General features: G+C 40.5%; 1 protein-coding gene across 2 annotated transcripts in view; it reads left to right on the top strand.

The window, feature by feature from the left end:
- FANK1 (fibronectin type III and ankyrin repeat domains 1) overlaps positions 1 to 18,983 on the top strand; it is a 68,845-nt gene extending 49,862 nt beyond the window's left edge. The window contains exons 4-11 of one of the 2 annotated variants that reach the window (XM_054035137.1): positions 5,907 to 5,988; positions 8,289 to 8,363; positions 8,737 to 8,802; positions 12,989 to 13,154; positions 15,570 to 15,713; positions 16,653 to 16,730; positions 16,813 to 16,857; positions 16,957 to 18,983. In XM_054035137.1, the coding sequence (XP_053891112.1) occupies positions 5,907 to 5,988; positions 8,289 to 8,363; positions 8,737 to 8,802; positions 12,989 to 13,154; positions 15,570 to 15,713; positions 16,653 to 16,730; positions 16,813 to 16,857; positions 16,957 to 17,058 (758 nt within the window). In that variant the 3' untranslated portion in view covers positions 17,059 to 18,983. The remainder of the gene's footprint in view (positions 1 to 5,906; positions 5,989 to 8,288; positions 8,364 to 8,736; positions 8,803 to 12,988; positions 13,155 to 15,569; positions 15,714 to 16,652; positions 16,731 to 16,812; positions 16,858 to 16,956) is intronic. The other variant, XM_054035138.1, reaches the window with a different exon arrangement.

The following is an 18,983-nucleotide window of genomic DNA, read 5'->3' as shown; positions in this document are numbered from 1 at the left end:
GCCCTTAACATATTTGAAGACTATTATCAGTTCCCTCCTCAATCTTCCTTTCTCAGGACTAAACATGTCCAGTTCTTTTTAATCTTTCCTCATAGGTTAGGTTTTCTAAATTTTTGTCATTTTTTTTGTTGTCCTCTGAACTTTCTCCAATTTGTCCATATCTTTCATAAAGTGTGGCATCCAGAACTGGACACTGTCCTCCATCTGAGGCCTCCCCAGTGCAAATTACAACAGGACAGTCATCTCTCTCATATCTTACATATGAACCTCTTGTCCATACACCCCAGAGTGATGTTAGTCCTTTTTGTAACTGCATCACTTCGTTGAATCATATTCAGTTTGTGATCCACTGTAACCCCCAGATCCTTTTCAGTCCTTAGTCGGTTATTCCCCATTTTGTAGTTGTGCATTTGATTTTTTTTCTTTCTAACTGAAGTACTTTGCATTATTTTCATTGAATTTCATTTAGATGATTTCAGTTCTCTAGTTTGTCGAGGTTATTTTGAATCCTGTCCTCCAAGCACTAGCAATCCCTCTCAGTTTGGTGTCATCTGCAGATTTTATAAGCGTACTCGCCACTCCATTTTCCAAGTCATTAATAAAAGTAATGGATAGTACTGAACCCAGGACAGACACCTGTGGAACCCCTCTAGATACGTCCCTGCAGTTTGACAGTGAACCACTGATACCTGCTCTTTGATATGGTCTTTCAACCAGGAGTGCGCCCCCCCCTTTCATCAAGACCACATTTCCCTAGTTTGCTTATGCGAATGTCATGTGGGACTGTGTAAAAAGCCTTACTAAAATCAAGGTATATCAAGTCTGCAGCTTCTCCCACATTTCCTAGGGCCGTTACCATGTCAAAGAAGAAAATTAGTCTGGCTTGGCATGACTTGTTCGTGATAATTCCGTATTGGCTATTACTTATTACCCTACTGTAGGTGCTTGTCCAAACTGATTTAGTAATTTGTTTCAATATTTTTCCAGATATTGAAGTTAGACTGACTAGTATATAATTCCCCATAATTCTACTTTTGTTTCCCTTTTCAGGTTTACCTGAAAGCAGCTAACAGAAGTGTTTCTGTCTTTAACACTCAGATGCCCAACTCCCAATGGGGTCTAAATCCAAATAAATCTGTTTTACCCTATATAAAGCTTATAAATTGTTCGCCCTCTATAACACTGATAGAGAGATATGCACGGGTGTTTGCTCCCCCAGGGATTAATACATACTCTGGGTCAATTAATAAGTAAAAAGTGATTTTATTAAATACAGAAAGTAGGATTTAAGTGGTTCCAAGTAGTAACAGACAGAACAAAGTAAGTCACCAAGCAAAATGAAATAAAACGCGCAAATCTATGTCTAATCAAACTGAATACAGATAATCTCACCCTCAGAGATGCTTCAGTAAGTTTTTTCCTCAGACTGGACACCTACCAGGCCTGGGCACAATTCTTTCCCCTGGTAAAGCTCTTGTTCCAGCTCAGGTGGTAATTAGGAGATTCTTCATGATGGCTCCACTCCTTTTGTTCTGTTCCACCCCTTTATATATCTTTTGCATAAGGCGGGACTCCTTTGTCCCTCTCTAGGTTCCCACCCCCTCCTTCTCAATGGAAAGCCACCAGGTTAAAGATGGATTCCAGTTCAGGTGACATGATCACATGTCACTGCAAGACTTCATTGCCCACTTGCCAGCACACATGTATACTGGAAGACTTACGGTAAACACAGCCATCTGCAGACAATTGTCCTGGTTAATGGGAGTCATCAAGATTCCAAACCACCATTAATGGCCCTCACTTTGCATCATTACAATAGGCCCTCAGAGTTATATTTCATATTTCTAGTTTCAGATACAAGAGTGGTACATTTATACAAATAGGATGATCACACTCAGTAGATTATAAGCTTTGTAATGATACCTTACAAGAGACCTTTTGCATGAAGCACATTCCAGTTATATTATATTCACTCATTAGCATATTTTTATAAAATCATATAGACTGCAATGTCACAACCTTCGTTTCCTTTCTTAAGGCTTGGAAGGTCTGGAAATCTGGAGCTTTTATGCAAAGTATATCTTGCCCAAATTTGCATATTTGAAGATGGTGCAGTATCTCATTTGTATAATATTCCCCTTCACTGTCAACCCCATCATTTTTCCCCCAAGCCATCAACTCCTATCAATCCTCCTCTTCCAAGTAATCCATCAGTTCCATTGAGGTTTTCCCCAGTCTCTCCTCCTGTATCTGTCTTCCATATCCCCTACCCTGCCCTAAGTATTCCTCCAGCCCTTCTTTTTTCTGGTTCCCCCTAACTTCCCCTTTCCCTTGAGTTAGGTGTCCCCCCATCTCTTTCTCTGTCTTCTTCTTGAGGTTTCCTATCCATCTTCTGTTTGATTTCTCCCTTAGGCTTTTCCCAGGTCTCTCCCTTTCTAAGGCTTCCCCTTCCTCTCTTGAGTATGCTTTCCCTCCCCCCCCCACCTTTTTGCCCCTCTTTCTCCCGGCTGAAGTACTTTTTCCCCCTGAATGGTAGAGGGACCTAAGGCACTGTTTGTTTTTCTTCCCTGTGGGTTGGTTATATGCTGGAAAGGGACAGACTGCTAAGGTTTCCTACCTAACTCCCTGGTCTGGGTTGCAGCCTGCTGCTCCTTTTGCTGGCCACCATCTGCAAAACTGCCTTCATTTGTGTTGCTTAGCAGTAGTTCAACATCTGCTCAATTGGTATGCAGGGAGAGATGAGTGAAGAGCACAGAGCCTCTGAGCTGATTTCAGGCTCATTTGCATGGCCTCCCAAGAAGCTGCCTGAAAAATAGGAGATTCAGGCAGCCAACCAAGAACCCAAGAGAGGGAATCTGAAGTATACCAGGGAAATTTTTTCCTCACAATGCTCCTCTCATGGTGGATTTGATTTAAATCAAATTTCATGATTTAAATCACTAGTCAGGAAGACTCAGTTTAATCATAAAATTTCTACATATGGGTTTCTACATAAAAGTGCATTCTTGTTGGTTATTATAACCTTAATACATATTCTTCACAACTCAGAGATAGATGACCCCCAAACTGGGTCTCTTTTATGACCTGCTGCCATTATACGTTTTCCCTTCTAGTGAGAGAATGCTATGGTAGATCTCAAATCAATGAAGACTACACTCAGAAAGACCTCAAGACTTCTAGAATCTGCTGCTCAAACAGTTTCACTTCTGTTTCCTGCCTGTCCCTCTCCTCTCACATTTATCTCCAGACGTCTTCTCCTTGTCCAGATCTATTCCACCCCCCAACAATCTTCTATTCATTGAACTTTTTGAAACTTTGCACTTTTAGAGAGAGGTAAGGGACTGACTCTGTGTACACAAATTTGCAGAGGGACAATAGAGTTGAGGTCTGTTATTTCTCACCTCTATATATTATTTTTATTTAAAAACATTTTTGCTGTTAACAAACATGTTATCTCTGGAGACACAAATCCACAGTTTGAGAACTGCAAAACTAAGCATCTCTGATGGTATCTTCTAGATCTTCTAGTTAGTACTGAGTCCCATTGGGTAGATAGAAAGATTAACCTAAATAGTCTATACGGAAGCCTCTGGAACCCCATAAGATTGGGTCCCTAATCCATGAACTATTTGAACTCATTTACAAAACTTTTCTTAAACATTACATGAATATATTGTCTCATACTATAGAATTAGAATTTATAATCCCTATTCCATAATGATATCTTTGAGCTATAATGTATCTTAATTAAAACTATCTTTACATAGGGTTTTTTCCCTCAAAAAGCATTTTATCAAAAAAATCTGATTTAAATAAAAAAAAAATCTGTTTTTTTTTTTTAAATCATTGATTTTTATCCACTCTCGCCCCTCTACAGGAGTGGTATGTCTCTTCACTACCCATAATGCAGGATTGTGGCTAAATATCACACTCTATCCCTAATAGAACTGTGAAGCATCTTCTAAAGAAGTAAAGTGAAATGTAGGAAGTAAGATGTGTGAATTAAATCTGACTCACCAAAATGTTATGTTTTTTCTCCTTTATCTTTATCTTCTTTTAATTTCTCCATTTTCTTTCTAATTTTTTCTTATTCTCTCTTGTTTACTTTGCTCCTTTTCTTTCATGGTAAACTGTTTTAGCAGCTACAACAGCATCACTCCCTTTTGTAGTGTCCACTCTCTTTGCTTTTGTTTGGTCTTCCTGATGCAATGGCTGACTTTGGAGTCTTGTTGAATGACTTGTGGAACTTTTCAAACATAGATGCACTGCCCTAAAAAATACCACCCTTGGGCTACCTAGCTAATAAGAACTTCAAACACTATAAACATTGCAGAATTAAGATTTAAAATAATATGCCAAATTCTTTAATTTTTATTGAAGCTGATTCTCAGGCAAATAAAATAAGCATATTCTGGCAATTGAAAACTGTTAACAAATGTCTTGTACAAGCAAGTTAAGTCATCAACTCTGTAGCTATCTCAAAGGATGACAACTGCAGTATCTTCACACTAACCCTCCACATTTTCTTTCTTTAAATACTTCCACACTCTCTAATTAGAATGATTTTAATCTTGCTTTGAGTCAGTACTGCATTTTAACAACATGTAGTTTCCTAAAATGCAGAGGCATACAGGTTCTAGAAAATATGCAGTCTGAAGCTTTTTAAACTGAAATGTGGCTAACCACTAGTTGCTTGTTTTGCAACAGGATTTGACTCACTTGGCATGCTGTCATCAGGTGCCTATCCAATAATCAAATCAAAATCTTCCACTTTTTGAAGTTTACTTCCACAACACAGGCTTTACATGCAATGCCCTTTTTCATCCTTGCCCTGACTTTTTCAGAGTGCAACCAGACATTTCAAAGGTTAGTTAATTTTCATGGGAGAGACCTGCAACACTTCGTGCTGGACCTAGAGTCTGAGCAATCAAATCTATTTGCTGTGTTCTCCTAGTTTTCTTTCGTATGACCTGGTTAGGTAGCTACAACTCAACTACAGTTGTGTTCTCTGTAAGTAGGAAAGAGATCATTCCGCTTTCAAAAGAAGGTTGCTATTTTTTTGGTTCATTAATGCCCATGTTCATCATTAGACTAACACAAAAAGTGTGGCATATGGATTAGAAATCTGGTCTTTACCAATTACCACAGGAACTAGTGTGTTTTAGAGATGCCCCATTGAAACTGGGCACATTTATGGGCACGAGGAACAATACATTTGATTTGTTTAGGAAATACCATTTTACAACTGGCTTTTGTTATGAGAGAAGATATCTAGAACAGCTGTTACTCTAGTTCTGGGTGGTGTTTGGTTCTTATTTTTATTTTGACAAATGGGCTGTAGGAAGATATCATCTTTGTGAATAAAGGTAGGCTGATCATGGTCCAAACCCTAGACAGGAGGAATCATGGTCGGACACAGCAGTTTTGCCCTTCAAGAAAGAATTAAGAGAGAACTGGAAGCCAGATCTCTCCCAATCACCACAGCATTCAAGGGATTGTACTATGTTGGCTGAGCAGTAGAGTAGTTTAATATCTAACATGTTAGTTCCCAGATATAGGTTCACTTCCAATACAGAAGTATATAAAGGCATTAGTCTTCCACTAAAATAATTGATTTTTAAAAATGGTAATGAAAAAAGATAAAGATTAGTTAATGAGCATACTGTATTGTGAGAATGATGCCAGTGAGTATAACCACACTTCAGGAGTCACCTCTTAAATAAAAACAGCTATGTAACAGTGATACAGATTCTTTTGTTAAATTTAGTAATCTAGAAAATATCCAAAAGTGGTACTGAAAAATATGAAAGCTAATCATTTATTTGCAGCATTTCAATACTTGGCAACACCACTAGAATGAATTTCTGAACTGTTTTGCAAATACTTTCCTATTTTGTTTTCTACAGGAGAGCCGATGAGCGGAGAGCAACTTCATCGAGCTGTCAGTATGAATGACGTAGAGGCAGTTCTTAACATTCTTCAGGGAGGGTGAGAAAATATTCAGATGATAAAATATCTATAAAGTGTTACAGTGGACATGAAATCATGTAAACTGCATGATGCTATTGTGTTTTGTTTCAATGATTTAGTTTTCCCATGTCCTAAAAATTAGACTGCACATTTTATGATAAAGTGACAAATTACAAATTGGCTTTCTGTGTTATATCATTTTACAAATGGAATATGTCATTTGGTTTTGATCACTCTTCCTTAAAAAGTGTATATAAGAAATAGATGTGATCCAAATACACCTCTACCCTGATATAATGCGGTCCTCGGGAGCCCAAAATCCCTACCGCGTTATAGATGAAACCCCTTTATATCGGGGTAGTGGCGGCAGGGCTCCAGCGGTGATTTAAAGGGCCTGGGCTCCCCAGAGCAGCCGGAGCCCCAGGCCCTTTAAACCGCCGGCCGAGTTCTGCTGCCGCAGCTCCGGGGTAGCGGCAGCAAGGCTCCAGCAGTGATTTATAGGGCTTGGGGCTCCCCACAGCAACCGGAGCCCCGGGCTCTTTAAATTGCCTCCCGAACCCTGTTGCCGGAGCCCCGGGGGTAGCAGCGGCAGAGCTCCAGTGGTGATTAAAAGGGCCCGGGGCTCCCTGCAGCAGCCAGAGCCCCGGGCCCTTTAAAGCGCCGCCCAAGCCCCGCTGCTGGAGCCCCGGGGTTACCGTGCTATATGCAAACCCGTGTTATATCGGGTCACATTATATCGGGGTAAAGGTGTATGGGCAATGGGGATGATCAGAAGCATGGGAACACTTCCATGTGAAATGAAATTGAAGAAACTGGGAGTGTTTATTTTACAGAGTTGACAAATAAGGCAGAGGGGATATCATAAAAGGGTACAAAATAAAGAAAATGGGCACCTATATTCACCCCTTCTCATAACACAAGAAAAAGGGGACTTCTGATGAAACAGAAAGGTAGAGCAGGGGTTCTCAAACTTCATTGCACCATGACCCCCTTCTGACAACAAAAATTACTACATGACCCCAGGAGGGGGACCGTGGGCCATAGTTTGCCCACCTCTGATCTAGAACTAAGACTGTCACCTCCTCCCCATACTAGATGGTGGATGGATTGTGGCTTTTGCCTGGTAAGTGGGGAATGGCCCCCATGGGGTGAGATGTGGTGGAGCCAGGGTACTCTTTCTGCTCGCTGCACTCCTCACATGCATAGCGGGGACTGTAGATGTTTATCACTCTCTACTTAGCGTCTGATAAACTTGGTTTGTTTTAGGTGGTGTTAGTAGTTAGCTGTTTAAAGTGCTGTACCACTTCTGGCAGGTGTGCAGGGTAGAAAGTATAGAATGCATCAGCAGGAGCAAGTTTTTTGGGAAAACCAAGAGATAAGGCCAGAATGTGGTGGCCTGAACCTACTATATCTGACAGAGCAAGGGAAAGGCTTAATGTGCTGCACAGATTGAGGTACATCTTATCTGTATCTTGCGTGAAGACCGGGTGATGGGCTCCCATTCCAGGATTTAGCTCCACAGCTCTTTGCATGTGCAGAGATACCATCCCTGTTTAGCAGCCCAGTGTGAGTAAAGGAATGCATTCTACTTCACCCATTGTATCAACCTGATCCATCCTCCCACTATGATAGGCACATCTCTCTTGTCTATTCGTCATAATTGACCACAAATGTCATAGAATATCATAATCATAGAGATGCACACAGACTCATTGAGTTATTTAAGTAAAAGTATATATCTTAATCACTCAGCAAGTTACTATCCCATTCAGTTGCAATCAGTAACATGCAATTTCTAGTTGCTTTCATCTGTATAATAGACTAGTATCCTAGTTAAGTCAACAGGGTTAGAATAAGGTTGTTGTGAAACGTTGTCCAATTTTCCTGATTTTTCAAATGTTTATTAGAATATTCTATTTATTATTTGACTTCCATTATATTTCCAACCTCAACTCTGACATGGTGAAATTATTTTTTCCCTAAAAATATGATTTTACCTAGGCAGCTATAATTTTTTAAGTAGCTTATTTTTTTTTGGAAAAATGAAACTTGAAAAATATTTGTCAATGAATTTCTATGGAAAAAACAATAAAAAAACAAACTGTAATAATAGAAGTCAGCAAGAATAGTAGTCAGAATTTTTGATAAAATGATTAATGGTTTTTACTTTCACACTGTTGGCAAAATTAGTAGGTGATTACAATGCTTTGAATTTATAAGACACTATTTAGAAATATGTTGTGGAAAGATTTATAGTTGTCTCTGGAAAATATTTGAGATACACTAGTTTGTAACATTTTCTTTTCTCCTCCTGTAAGACATGTGAAGGTGGATGTTCCTGATAAACTAGGCTTTACTGCTCTGATGGTTGCTTCGCAGAAAGGATATGATAGGTATTACTGTTTTTCTTTTACCTCTTTGTTGTGCATGATAGATTTTTTTTACACTTTTCTACTATATTGGAGCACAATAATAGATGGTCAGTTTAGGAAAAGTATAATAGAATATTATTGATGTTTTCTTTTTTTCATAATATAAAGGCAACTTTGACAATTTATAAAATTAATCCAGAGTGTTTATTTTATTCTTCTATGTATTTATTGTTGAAAATCAAAAAAGTCCTTTTTAGGATATATATTTTTTTACTATCAGTAATAGACTGTGTGCAAAACTAAGTTTTTATTTACTCTTTCAGCGTTTCTATTTTAATGAGAAATGTTAGTTTACTGGGCATTGTTCTTGATGAAAATATTTTATGTTATATAGGCTTGCGAAAATATTGGTACAGAATGGAACAGATGTAAATCAGAAGAATGGAAGTGGAAAGGACAGGTACTGCATGGATATATTGTTTTACCAGAGATTTTGGGGAACTGGTATTATGCATTACCGCATCAATATTTGTTCAGTTCTGGAAACTGATATTCAGATTCTAGTTTTGGTCACAACTGAAAATGAGTTTTATTGATTTAATCTTAGTCTCCATTTGACCACATCATAAATTACTATGGAGTTCAGTAAACTGGGAATCTTTGTTCAGGAAGAATACAGGACTTCATTAGAAAAGAGAATAGTAGATCAGGAGTCAGCTGCATTAGCAGAGGTCTGAAGAGGAAGCTTACACAGTATTTACTCTCATTGGATGGCTCTAATCTCTAAATTCACTCATATTTGTAAAGAAAAGAGACAAATAAAAACAACTTCAAGGAACAACCCCCTCTTCAAATAAACACTAGAACAGACTGTAGTAAGATAAGAGAAGTGGCTGATAGATATGATAGATATGTAGTTGTTAGGCACCGTATGCTGTTCTGTATTAGAGCCTCTATACAAAATTCATATTCAGCTGAAAGTTGATCCCATCTAGTGATTCTTTGGTGGCTCCTATGTGAGATGAATTTGGTGTGTGTCTGCTCCCACATCACAAACTCACCGCAATGCTTTATAATAATGGGCAGACTCAACAGAGAGACTGATAAGTGCATGGGATATGGAGGCTGCTGCTGCCCTGGAGATGAACAGAATGTATCATTTACCAGGACTATCATGACAGTGCCTTTCATCATCACTAATTTCGCACACAATTTTTAAAAACAAGTTTATGGTAATAAGTGAATTTTAAATATGCAAATTAGTCAATTAATTGATTTGCATAAGGCGGTGCCTCCTAAAATCTAGTTAAGCCTGCTAGGTCTCTCTGTTTCTCCTGGACCTTGTCTTTATCTGTGCCACTATCTTGATGCTGTCTGGGTTCCTTCTAGTCTGGCCTCACGGTGTTCTACACAAACGTCTTCCTTTGAACCTGAACTCCCCAGTGATTTCCTTCTGTATATTCTTTACTGTGCCTATCCCCTCACTTGCAGCTGTTACCCTACTTCCTTCTCTGATGAGACTGCTACCAATCTGCTGGGATCCCTTACAGCTGTCACCCCTGAAGCATTCAGGTGGCCCAGTCCATTTGTAGCTACTTGAGTTTCTAGTGTAGCCACTCTGATTTCCCCATTGCATTCTTAGCTCCAGGCAGCCCTTTCTGGCAGTTCTGTTATCCTGCTTGTCCTCTCCACTCATAACTAGGCTACTCTGTTTGGTACTTAGTAAATCAGACCATGAGAGGTAGAGTTACCTGGTTCTATATGTGATCCAAAAGACAAATGCTCCCAGTGATGAACCTTTTCAAGTGTCCCAGGATATTTGTCCATCTGCTTCTCTATTTGTCAGATCACGAATCTGTTTCCCTGCCCCCTTGGATGATCAATGGGCCAGTTATGGCTTTCTGGGGTTGTGGTATGCACACATACGTGTGTTCTGTCTGGTAATGAACTGGCAGGTTCAATAATTTATGTATACTTTCTTATACACAGAGAATCAATATTCAATAAACTTTATTCCACATTCGCCAAAGAAATATATTTGTCTTGTTTCCTGTGCATTGGTAAAGTGTGTTTTCATCTCTATCCATGCACACATTTGATGCCAGGGTTCGTGGTTTTGAGAAAGACTGAAGACTGTCGGATATCAACTAAAATTAGCAAGTGTATATACACAAGACTGTGATAGATAAATATAAAGTAGATTCTTTCCAATTTAAAAATAAAGGGAAAACTATGATGATTGGTTACTGATTCATGTTTCTTGTATTATTAACATAGAGCAATTTTATTATGGTTGACAATGAATTTAAGGGCTCAAAAATTAAATGTGTGATTTCATTGTTTGTGTACTTGAATAACTCCCTTGTGACAGGTGCTGTTCAAAAATAAAATAAGACAGTCCTTGTCCTGATAGTTTGCAGTCTAAATAGGGACAATACAGGACAGTTGGGTGTAGAACCAAATTTTGTCAGAGGGAGAAGACAAGGGTAATAGAAACACAAAGTGTGAGTAGATTAGCTGAATGTATAGTTTTGTAGCTATATAATTATTTTATTTAAAAGAGATTAGCGAGAAAGAGATATTAGGGTGGAGACAGGGAAAGGAAGCTGGGAGGGATGGGGGAGGAGCGAGGATGCAGCGTGATCGGGGGAGTGGGCAAAACTGGGTGGGAAGAGGTGGGGTGGGGGTGCAGCAGGCACGGGAATGTGTGGAGTGGGGGCGGGGCCTAGGGTGGAGACAGGGATCGAACTCCCCTCCCCCCCCCCCCCCCCCCCCGCTCCCCCTGGCACTTTGAAAAGTCAACGCCTGTGCAATGGTGCCCCTGATGTTGGCTGGGACATTGTTGTTTAGACGTTATCTCATTAGTGATTAATTAATTAATTAAAACTAATTAATGAATCACTAATGAGACAATTGTTTAGACGTTATCTAGGCAGGTGGCCAGTCAAAACATCATCTTAGCATTATTATTGTTGTTGTTGTTGTTATTATTACAGGCTAATCTTGTATTAATTTTAATACTCTGAATAAAAAATGTATTTATATTTTCGTTTCACCTTAAGGATTCAGTTAAGGCTTTAAGAGCCAGAACTGTGTTAGAGTAGGAAGTGCATCACCTGAGTAATAGCTTTATTGTATGTAGTGTAGTTGTAGCTGTGTCAGTCTCAGGATGTTAGAGAGACAAGGTGGGTGAGGTAATATTTTATTAGTAAAAGATATTACCTACCCACCTTGTGTCTCTGACAGTGTTATTGTTATTAATATATTACAGTAGTGCCTGCATGTCCCAGCCAACATCAGGGGCACCATTGCACAGGCGTTGACTTTTCAAAGTGCCGCGAGGGCGGGGGGGGGAGTTTGATCCCTGCCTCCACTCTAGGCCCCGCCCCCACTCCACACATTCCCGCGCCTGCTCCACCCCCACCCCGCCTCTTCCCACCCAGTTTTGCCCACTCCCCCGATCACGCTGCATCCTCGCTCCTCCCCCATCCCTCCCAGCTTCCTGCATGCCACAAAGCAGTTGTTTGTGGCGGGCGTGAGGCGCCGGGAGGGAGGGGGGAGGTGCTGATCCGTGGGACTCGCCGGCGGTTGGGAGGCACTGTGGGGATGGGGAGGTTCTGGTAGAGGGGTTGCCGGTGAGTGCTCAGCACCCACCTTTTTTCCCCATGGTTGCTCCAGCGCCAGAGCACCCACTGAGTCGGTGCCTATGCCCCATTGTACTAGGTAGTGTTTAAAATATAGGAAGACCATTTCTGCCCTAAAGAGCTTACAATCTAAATAGACAAGACACACTAAGGGTGGGAGGGGAAATGAGAAACAGAACGGTGAAGTGATTTGCTGAGTGTCACTCACTGAGGCAGTGGTAGAGCAGGGGCTAGAAGCCATATTCCCTAGTCCAGTGCTCCCATCCACTAGATCAGTATTTCACTGTGGGGATCATGAATGGCAGTCAGGGTGATCACGAGGCATTGAAAATTATATTACAATCTAAAGCAAAAAAAATCTTCTCCCTTGCTCTCTGCACACCCTTACCCTTAAGGTCTAGTATTCTCGGTTAACTTCTCAAAGATACACAGATTAATAGGATTATTACTGATGCATTTTTTACTGTAACATTTATAGTAAATGTAAAGGAGTTTCAAACATTTTTGGCTTTGAATAAGGGGTTGCCAACCTGAGAAGGCTGAGAAACATACTGCCTCTTATGTCAGTGTAGGGCTGGAGAAAGCATAATGGTTCCAGTGTCGCTGTCTGAAGATGAACTCATTAATGGCCATTTCTATTCTGGGGCCTCCACGTGCTTGCCAGCATGCAGGAAGGTGGCATTATGGTGTTCATTACTAGTAGTTCTCTCCTCTGTATTTGGGTTATGCTGGCTGTAGCATTATGGTCCTCTTCTGTTTTGGAGCACTGGAGGCAGAGTGGGGTGCAGCAGGGGAAGTGAAGGGTCGTCTTGTGCCTTTCTTTCACCCTCTCCCAAGGACAGTTACAGCATAGCTGTACATTAAATATCAGTAAAGTTGGTGGTTGTCAGCTCAAAATTACTAGTTGACAAGAAAAGGCTGCCCAAATTAAAGTAAGTCAACAATGTAAGAAGAATAATGATGTCCTGTTCTTCCAGCAAAATAATTCTCTTTATGTTTCAGCCTAATGTTAGCTTGTTTTGCTGGTCACCTGGATATTATTAAATACCTCAGAGAACAAGGAGCTTCTTGGGAAGTCAGAGATCTGGGAGGTTGTACAGCTTTGCACTGGGCTGTGGATGGAGGACATTGTGAGGTTATTGAATGGATGATTAATGATGGCTGTCAGGTATGGATTTTATCTGTGTGTTCTTAAGAGAAAACAGCATTTTATGGGACATAAAGAGGTTGTCTGGTGATACTTTGGGAATGTTAGTGCTCGCTAAGTATATATCTGAGCCCCTTGGGATAAAGGAGTGCATCATATTGCTCAATGGATAGTGACCGTGACCATGACATAGGTCCTGAACATCTAGGAATTGTGAAACTGAAGAAAAAATGGGGGAAGGTGAGGTCAGAGTTCTGATAAGAACATAGAGAATCTGCTATAGGAGGCTGGGGGAAGTGCTGCCTTTTAATTCTGTTGTTTATATAAATAAATTACTATACTTTAGTAATTGTTTTGTAGATAGCTAATAGGGAAATAGACAGACCCTGAAGAGCCTAAAATTGAAGGTTTTATAGTTTTAATAAAAATCTGGCATTTTGTTTTGCTCCCAAGCCTCCATGAAATTGGAGACAGGCAGTCTTGCCTACTTTTGATTTCGCACCATCTGGAGACACAAACTTGCATTAGCAAACAAAATGGGATATTCTTAGTAACAGCTCAGCAAATATTAGCAAATTGGTGGATATAATTTAATCAAGCTCTGGTTGAAGACTGCAGGGAGGCTAAATGAAAAGTTAAAGATATGGAGATAAAGATTGATGGGTATAATGTTATTCTAATTGAGAATACTAGAACTGTAAAGCACCAAGAAATGACCTGTAAAACAAGTTCAGATTAAGAAATGTCTTGTTGATAGAGGCTCCTGCAGGAGTGCAAACTGAGAGAGAAGGGGATTATGTGCTAGATAGGTCATGAAACCTCACATTATAACTTTATTGTCAGAAAGCATTCTTAGCCCAGTGAGTAGGGTAGTAGAGGTTACTGATTAATGAAAAATCTGCAAATCTTGGAGTGAAATTTGATCCTGTTGCATTCCACAATGACTCCACCTAAAGGAAAATGAGTTGTATATTTTCAGGACCTAAACTTGCATATTGCAGTCTGAAAAATATGAATATTGACATAGAAATGGCATGTTTCTATTTTTCAGATTTAAAATAATTTCATCTAGGTTCTTACCATGTTCTTCTTTGGTATCCATTTTTTTTATTTTACCATAAAAGAATATGGACTTTGAATACTTAATTTATCAGATATCCAGCCATATTCAGGTTTACTACTGGAGCTGTAGTACAAAGGTTCCAGAATCAAGGGGTAGAAAGGAGATTTCTTATTTAAATGATTGGCATACTGCTGAGGTTTTGTTGTAATATTAATTATATGTTTAGGGTGCCTAATGCTTTGCATTTTTGTTATTTTAAATTGCAATAAATAATAAATACATAATGATGTTATGATTCTTTTGAATGAGGAAGAAATCTATTCTCCATGCACAAACTTAAAAGGCCTGAAAACATACAGGAGTCACTTCTAATGTCTACTTTCTTAAAGCAGTTACCATGCAACTTGGGTGCAGAGCAAGGAATACATTGCCTCCTCTTAAAAGGAGCATGTACTCACTGGAGCCTGCAGGAGAAACTTTCTGGGGCTCCAATTAAAATATGTACCCTAAGTACTACTACTAATATTAGGGTTACCATACTTAACAAATAAAAAAAGAGGACCCTCCACGGGGTCCGGGCCCCTGCCCTAACTCCGCCCCCTCCTCCCTCCCACTCCCAGCCACGCGGAAAGGGCTGCCCGAGCGCTACCGGCTTCACGGTTTGCCGGGAAGCCCCCTAATCTGTGCCCCCGGCCAGCGCTTCCCCAGCGCAGCTGGAGCCTGGGAGGGGAAGCGCCCAGCCGGGAGTGCAGGGTCTGGAGGCTGCCCGGCAAACCGTGAAGCCGGTAACGCTTGGGCTTCGGGCAGCCCCTATGCCTCCGGACCCTGCGCCCCCAGCCGGGCACTTCCCCTCCCGGGCTCCGGCGGCGCAGGGTCTGGAGGTATAGGGGCTGCCCGAAGCCGATAGCGCTTGGGCAGCCCGGCTCTTAAACAGAGCCGAAGAGTCAGAGGAGGAGCAGAGCCGCCGCGGGAGAGGAAGTGCCCGGCCGGCATTTTCCCGGACATGTTCGGCTTTTTGGCAATTCCCCCCGGACGGGGGTTTGATTGCCGAAAAGCCGGACATGTCCGGGAAAAACCGGACGTATGGTAACCCTACTAATATCCTCTGGGAGGCCGGCCAGAATTGTAACTCCTATGGGCTTCATCCAGCAAGGAAGGTACTGAGTACTGTAGCCCTGATCCAGCAAAGCTCTTCAGCATATAATTTATTTTAAATATGTGAGTTAGTCCCTTTAGGTTTATGGCACAATTTGATTGCACTCAGAGTGGTTGTGGATTTGTTCAGTAATTGCTCAGCAATGTGAAAAATCCTTGTTTATTTAAATATGGATTTTATTTTTCAAGTATGAGAAATGCCTTTCTTTCTGCAATAGGTAGATACTAAAGATACATGCTTAGAATGGACACCATTGATGAGAGTTTCTGCAGTAACAGGGAATAAGGATGTGGCATCTCTTTTAATTGAAGCAGGAGCAGATGTGAATATGAAAGATAAAGATGGCAAAACACCTTTAATGGTATGCCTTTTTCAATAATCAGTTTAGTTGTGTACTTGCAATTAAGGTCAGGAATTTGACTACAGTTAGAAAATTCTTGTTAACTCAGATGTGCAGTAGGATAGCAGTGGTTATTCATCAAAGGGGTAGCCGTGTTAGTTTGAATCTGTAAAAAGCAACAGAGGGTCCTGTGGCACCTTTAAGACTAACAGAAGTATTGGGAGCATACGCTTTCGTGGGTAAGAACCTCACTTCTGGCATCCGAAGAAGTGAGGTTCTTACCCACGAAAGCGTATGCTCCCAATACTTCTGTTAGTCTTAAAGGTGCCACAGGACCCTCTGTTGCTTTTTAGTGGTTATTCATTCACTCCTAGAGGGATTTTATTCAAGGGAAAAATTTACTACTATTCCTCTACTAATACATTATACATTAAAAAAACGGTTTGGTTTGGTTTGTAAAATAACAGTACCTTAGTTTGAGTAGAGGTCATAGGCTCAAATGTATTTTTATTAGGATGAGTCCTCTGATTCTCTCACCCTTTCAGAATTTATCTTTCTGAAGTACTATAGTTATGTATTCTATAAAGATGATAAAATGCTTTCTGTATCATGTTATCATTTCAGTCATCACAGACTAACATAGCCTGTACATTTTAAATCCATAATATTTATAAATACATGTGTGTGATATTTTGATTTTTGTAAGTCTACATATTATCGCAGAGCCTTCTCTGCTGTCTAAAACCCAGATCCTGCCTCAGATTCAGCTAGTGCTGATCTCTGCACTCATTTGGAATCTCACTGAAGCCAGTGGAACTCTGCCTGGGCACTGGAGTCCACATTAGCAGATCCCAGTACAAGACTGAGGCCTGTGTAATGTAACTAACTTACAATAACTTGTGGCAGATAACAGTATTGTAATATAAGACTATGTATTATAGTATTCTAATTATATTGCAGGTGGCAGTATTAAATAACCATGAAGAGTTGATTCAGTTGCTGCTGGATAAAGGAGCAGATGCTACTGTTAAAAATGAGGTAGCTAAAAACAATCATCATATTATATATTTTTTTTAAATCTAAAAAAAGATTTTGAATATGCCATTGTTTTGTCTTTCAGTATGGCAAAGGTCTTCTAGAAATGGCTAGAAGTTTACAGAGATACGTATGAATAATTATTTTACATATTGATTTCCTGGTTTCTACTGGTTTTGTTTTTTAAAACCCTTCCCTTTCCCTTAATCTTTCTGCTTTTTTTGTTTAGAGCGTGGTCACCTTATTAGAAGAAAATAAGAGAAAATTAAATGAGAACACCAATTTTCCTCCACCAGTTCTTGGCTCACAGGCACGTGAAGTAACTAAATAAAAGAAAAGGAGTGCTTTTTCTACCAGTAAGGTGAAAACATGAAGACTGGCCCTCAGTTAAGCATTAGAATTTGCTTGTTTTACTTTATACTGTTCAGTTGTTACAGATTCATGGATGCTCATTAAAATGTGTAGCTCAGCTTCTTGAGGATATTGTCTTGTATCTAACTATATATATGTATGTTGTACTGTCATTGTTCCCTAACACTACTTTATATTCTCTTGCATTTAGAGTTAGATGTAAATCAAAATAATGTTTTCATAAATGTAGTTTGTATATCATTCCCCTTCCTATTCTAAGCCCTTCTCAGAGCTCATGACAAAGATTCTTTTTCACATATTTTTTATTATTACTTCCCTCTTCTTTTCCTTTGTGTCCTAGTAACTGTTCCTCTGGCTAGAGAATGTTCAGTAACTTCCACCGATGCCTGTCAGTGTCACTCTTAAAATAGCCAGGAAGTCCCTTCTTTCTTTCCAGGAAACGAGCATCTTGCTTGTGCAGCAAGCCCAGACTCAGCCATAGGAGTGAAGGACTAAGTTTAAGTCTTAAGGACTGTAATATCCTTCCAGGATAATGTGTTAGGTTAGGGAGGTGTATGTAATAAATAAAGTTGAAAGGTGGATTTCAGGGTGGAAGCTGAGTTGTGACGTTAACTGTAACTATTATCCGATGTAAATAATCAGGGATCTCCTCATACACGGTCTTGCAGCATCAGGGGGCAACTAACACGCATGCACAATCTATCCTGCGGTAGAAACGCAAGGAAGTCCAGGCACTTAAGTTTTATCACAAGATAAAGAGCCTTATACCCACTTCAAGGGATTGACCTCACTGAGTTCACTTTGTGGTAAAAGTAAAGTGACTGGTCTTCACTGTTTTTTTTTACCTTGGGATAGCTCATGTGTATTAGTTACCCTTTTCAGTAGAGAAGACAAGGCCTATACTGGGGAGGTAAGAGGAAATTGTCACTAAAGGTACAGTCTAATCGTCACTAAAGGTACAGTCTAACAGTTTTTTGGAGTTCAAACCTAAAGAATTCCAAAGCATTAATGCAACATTTAACCTGGCCTGGTCACCAAATAATGTTTTATTATTTTAAAAATTGCTTGTAACTCTTGCATTCACAATATAGTGTGTGTAAGCAGAGTCAGGATGAGCTCTACCCTGACATCTGGTGGTGAATTATGGCGAGTGTGGAAAAGAACTCCAGGAGCTGATCTTGTTTGCATAGGCACACCCACTCGCCTGGCATGAAACCACAGCAACTCAAAGTGGTTACTTTGGCTGGTGTGGGATCCCCAGTTTCTCTGTTATTGGGGCAGGAAGAATAAAGTTTTGTTACCCTGATTCTGTGAATCAAGGCCAGTGGAACTGTTGTATGACAGAAGGACTGAGTGAGTCATTCACCATTACCTAAGTAGCATTTGCTTGTCAAGGGGCATGGGTTACAAAACCCAGCGAATTGAGAGAGGTTGGGGGCAGGTATTGGTACCTGGTGGTGTGGGTCCCTTTTGTGGGCCTGAAACACCAATTGCACCTCCTCCTCTCTCCACTGTTGAATGTCAGAGCTAACTTTGATTCCCTTAGGAGTCTAGTTACAGACCGCTGAGCTGAGTTCACTTTGGGCCAATAGTGCACCAGCACTGGGGCTCCCCTACTACTAGCTGAAATCACTAAGAGCTGAAATCACAAAAGAGCTAAAGCTATTTAAGAGCTGAGATCACTGAGGCTGTGTTAACTAGTGGGGGAGCCTGAAGCTATATTGGCTAAGTTAGCTTAGCGGGGGTGAGCAGAGCGGAGCGGCTCACAGGTCGGTGAGCGGAGCGGCTGGAGGAGCAGCTAGCAGAGCAGAGCCTTGTGGGAGCGGCCCAAGGGACGGCTGGAGCAGAGCGGCGCGGCTCACAGGTCGGGGAGCGGAGCGGCGC

Source organism: Malaclemys terrapin, chromosome 7 (assembly GCF_027887155.1).
Source record: "Malaclemys terrapin pileata isolate rMalTer1 chromosome 7, rMalTer1.hap1, whole genome shotgun sequence".
Taxonomy (NCBI): Eukaryota; Metazoa; Chordata; order Testudines; family Emydidae; genus Malaclemys; species Malaclemys terrapin.
Note: the sequence above shows the minus strand (reverse complement) of the source record. Positions and strands in the feature narration are given on the sequence as shown.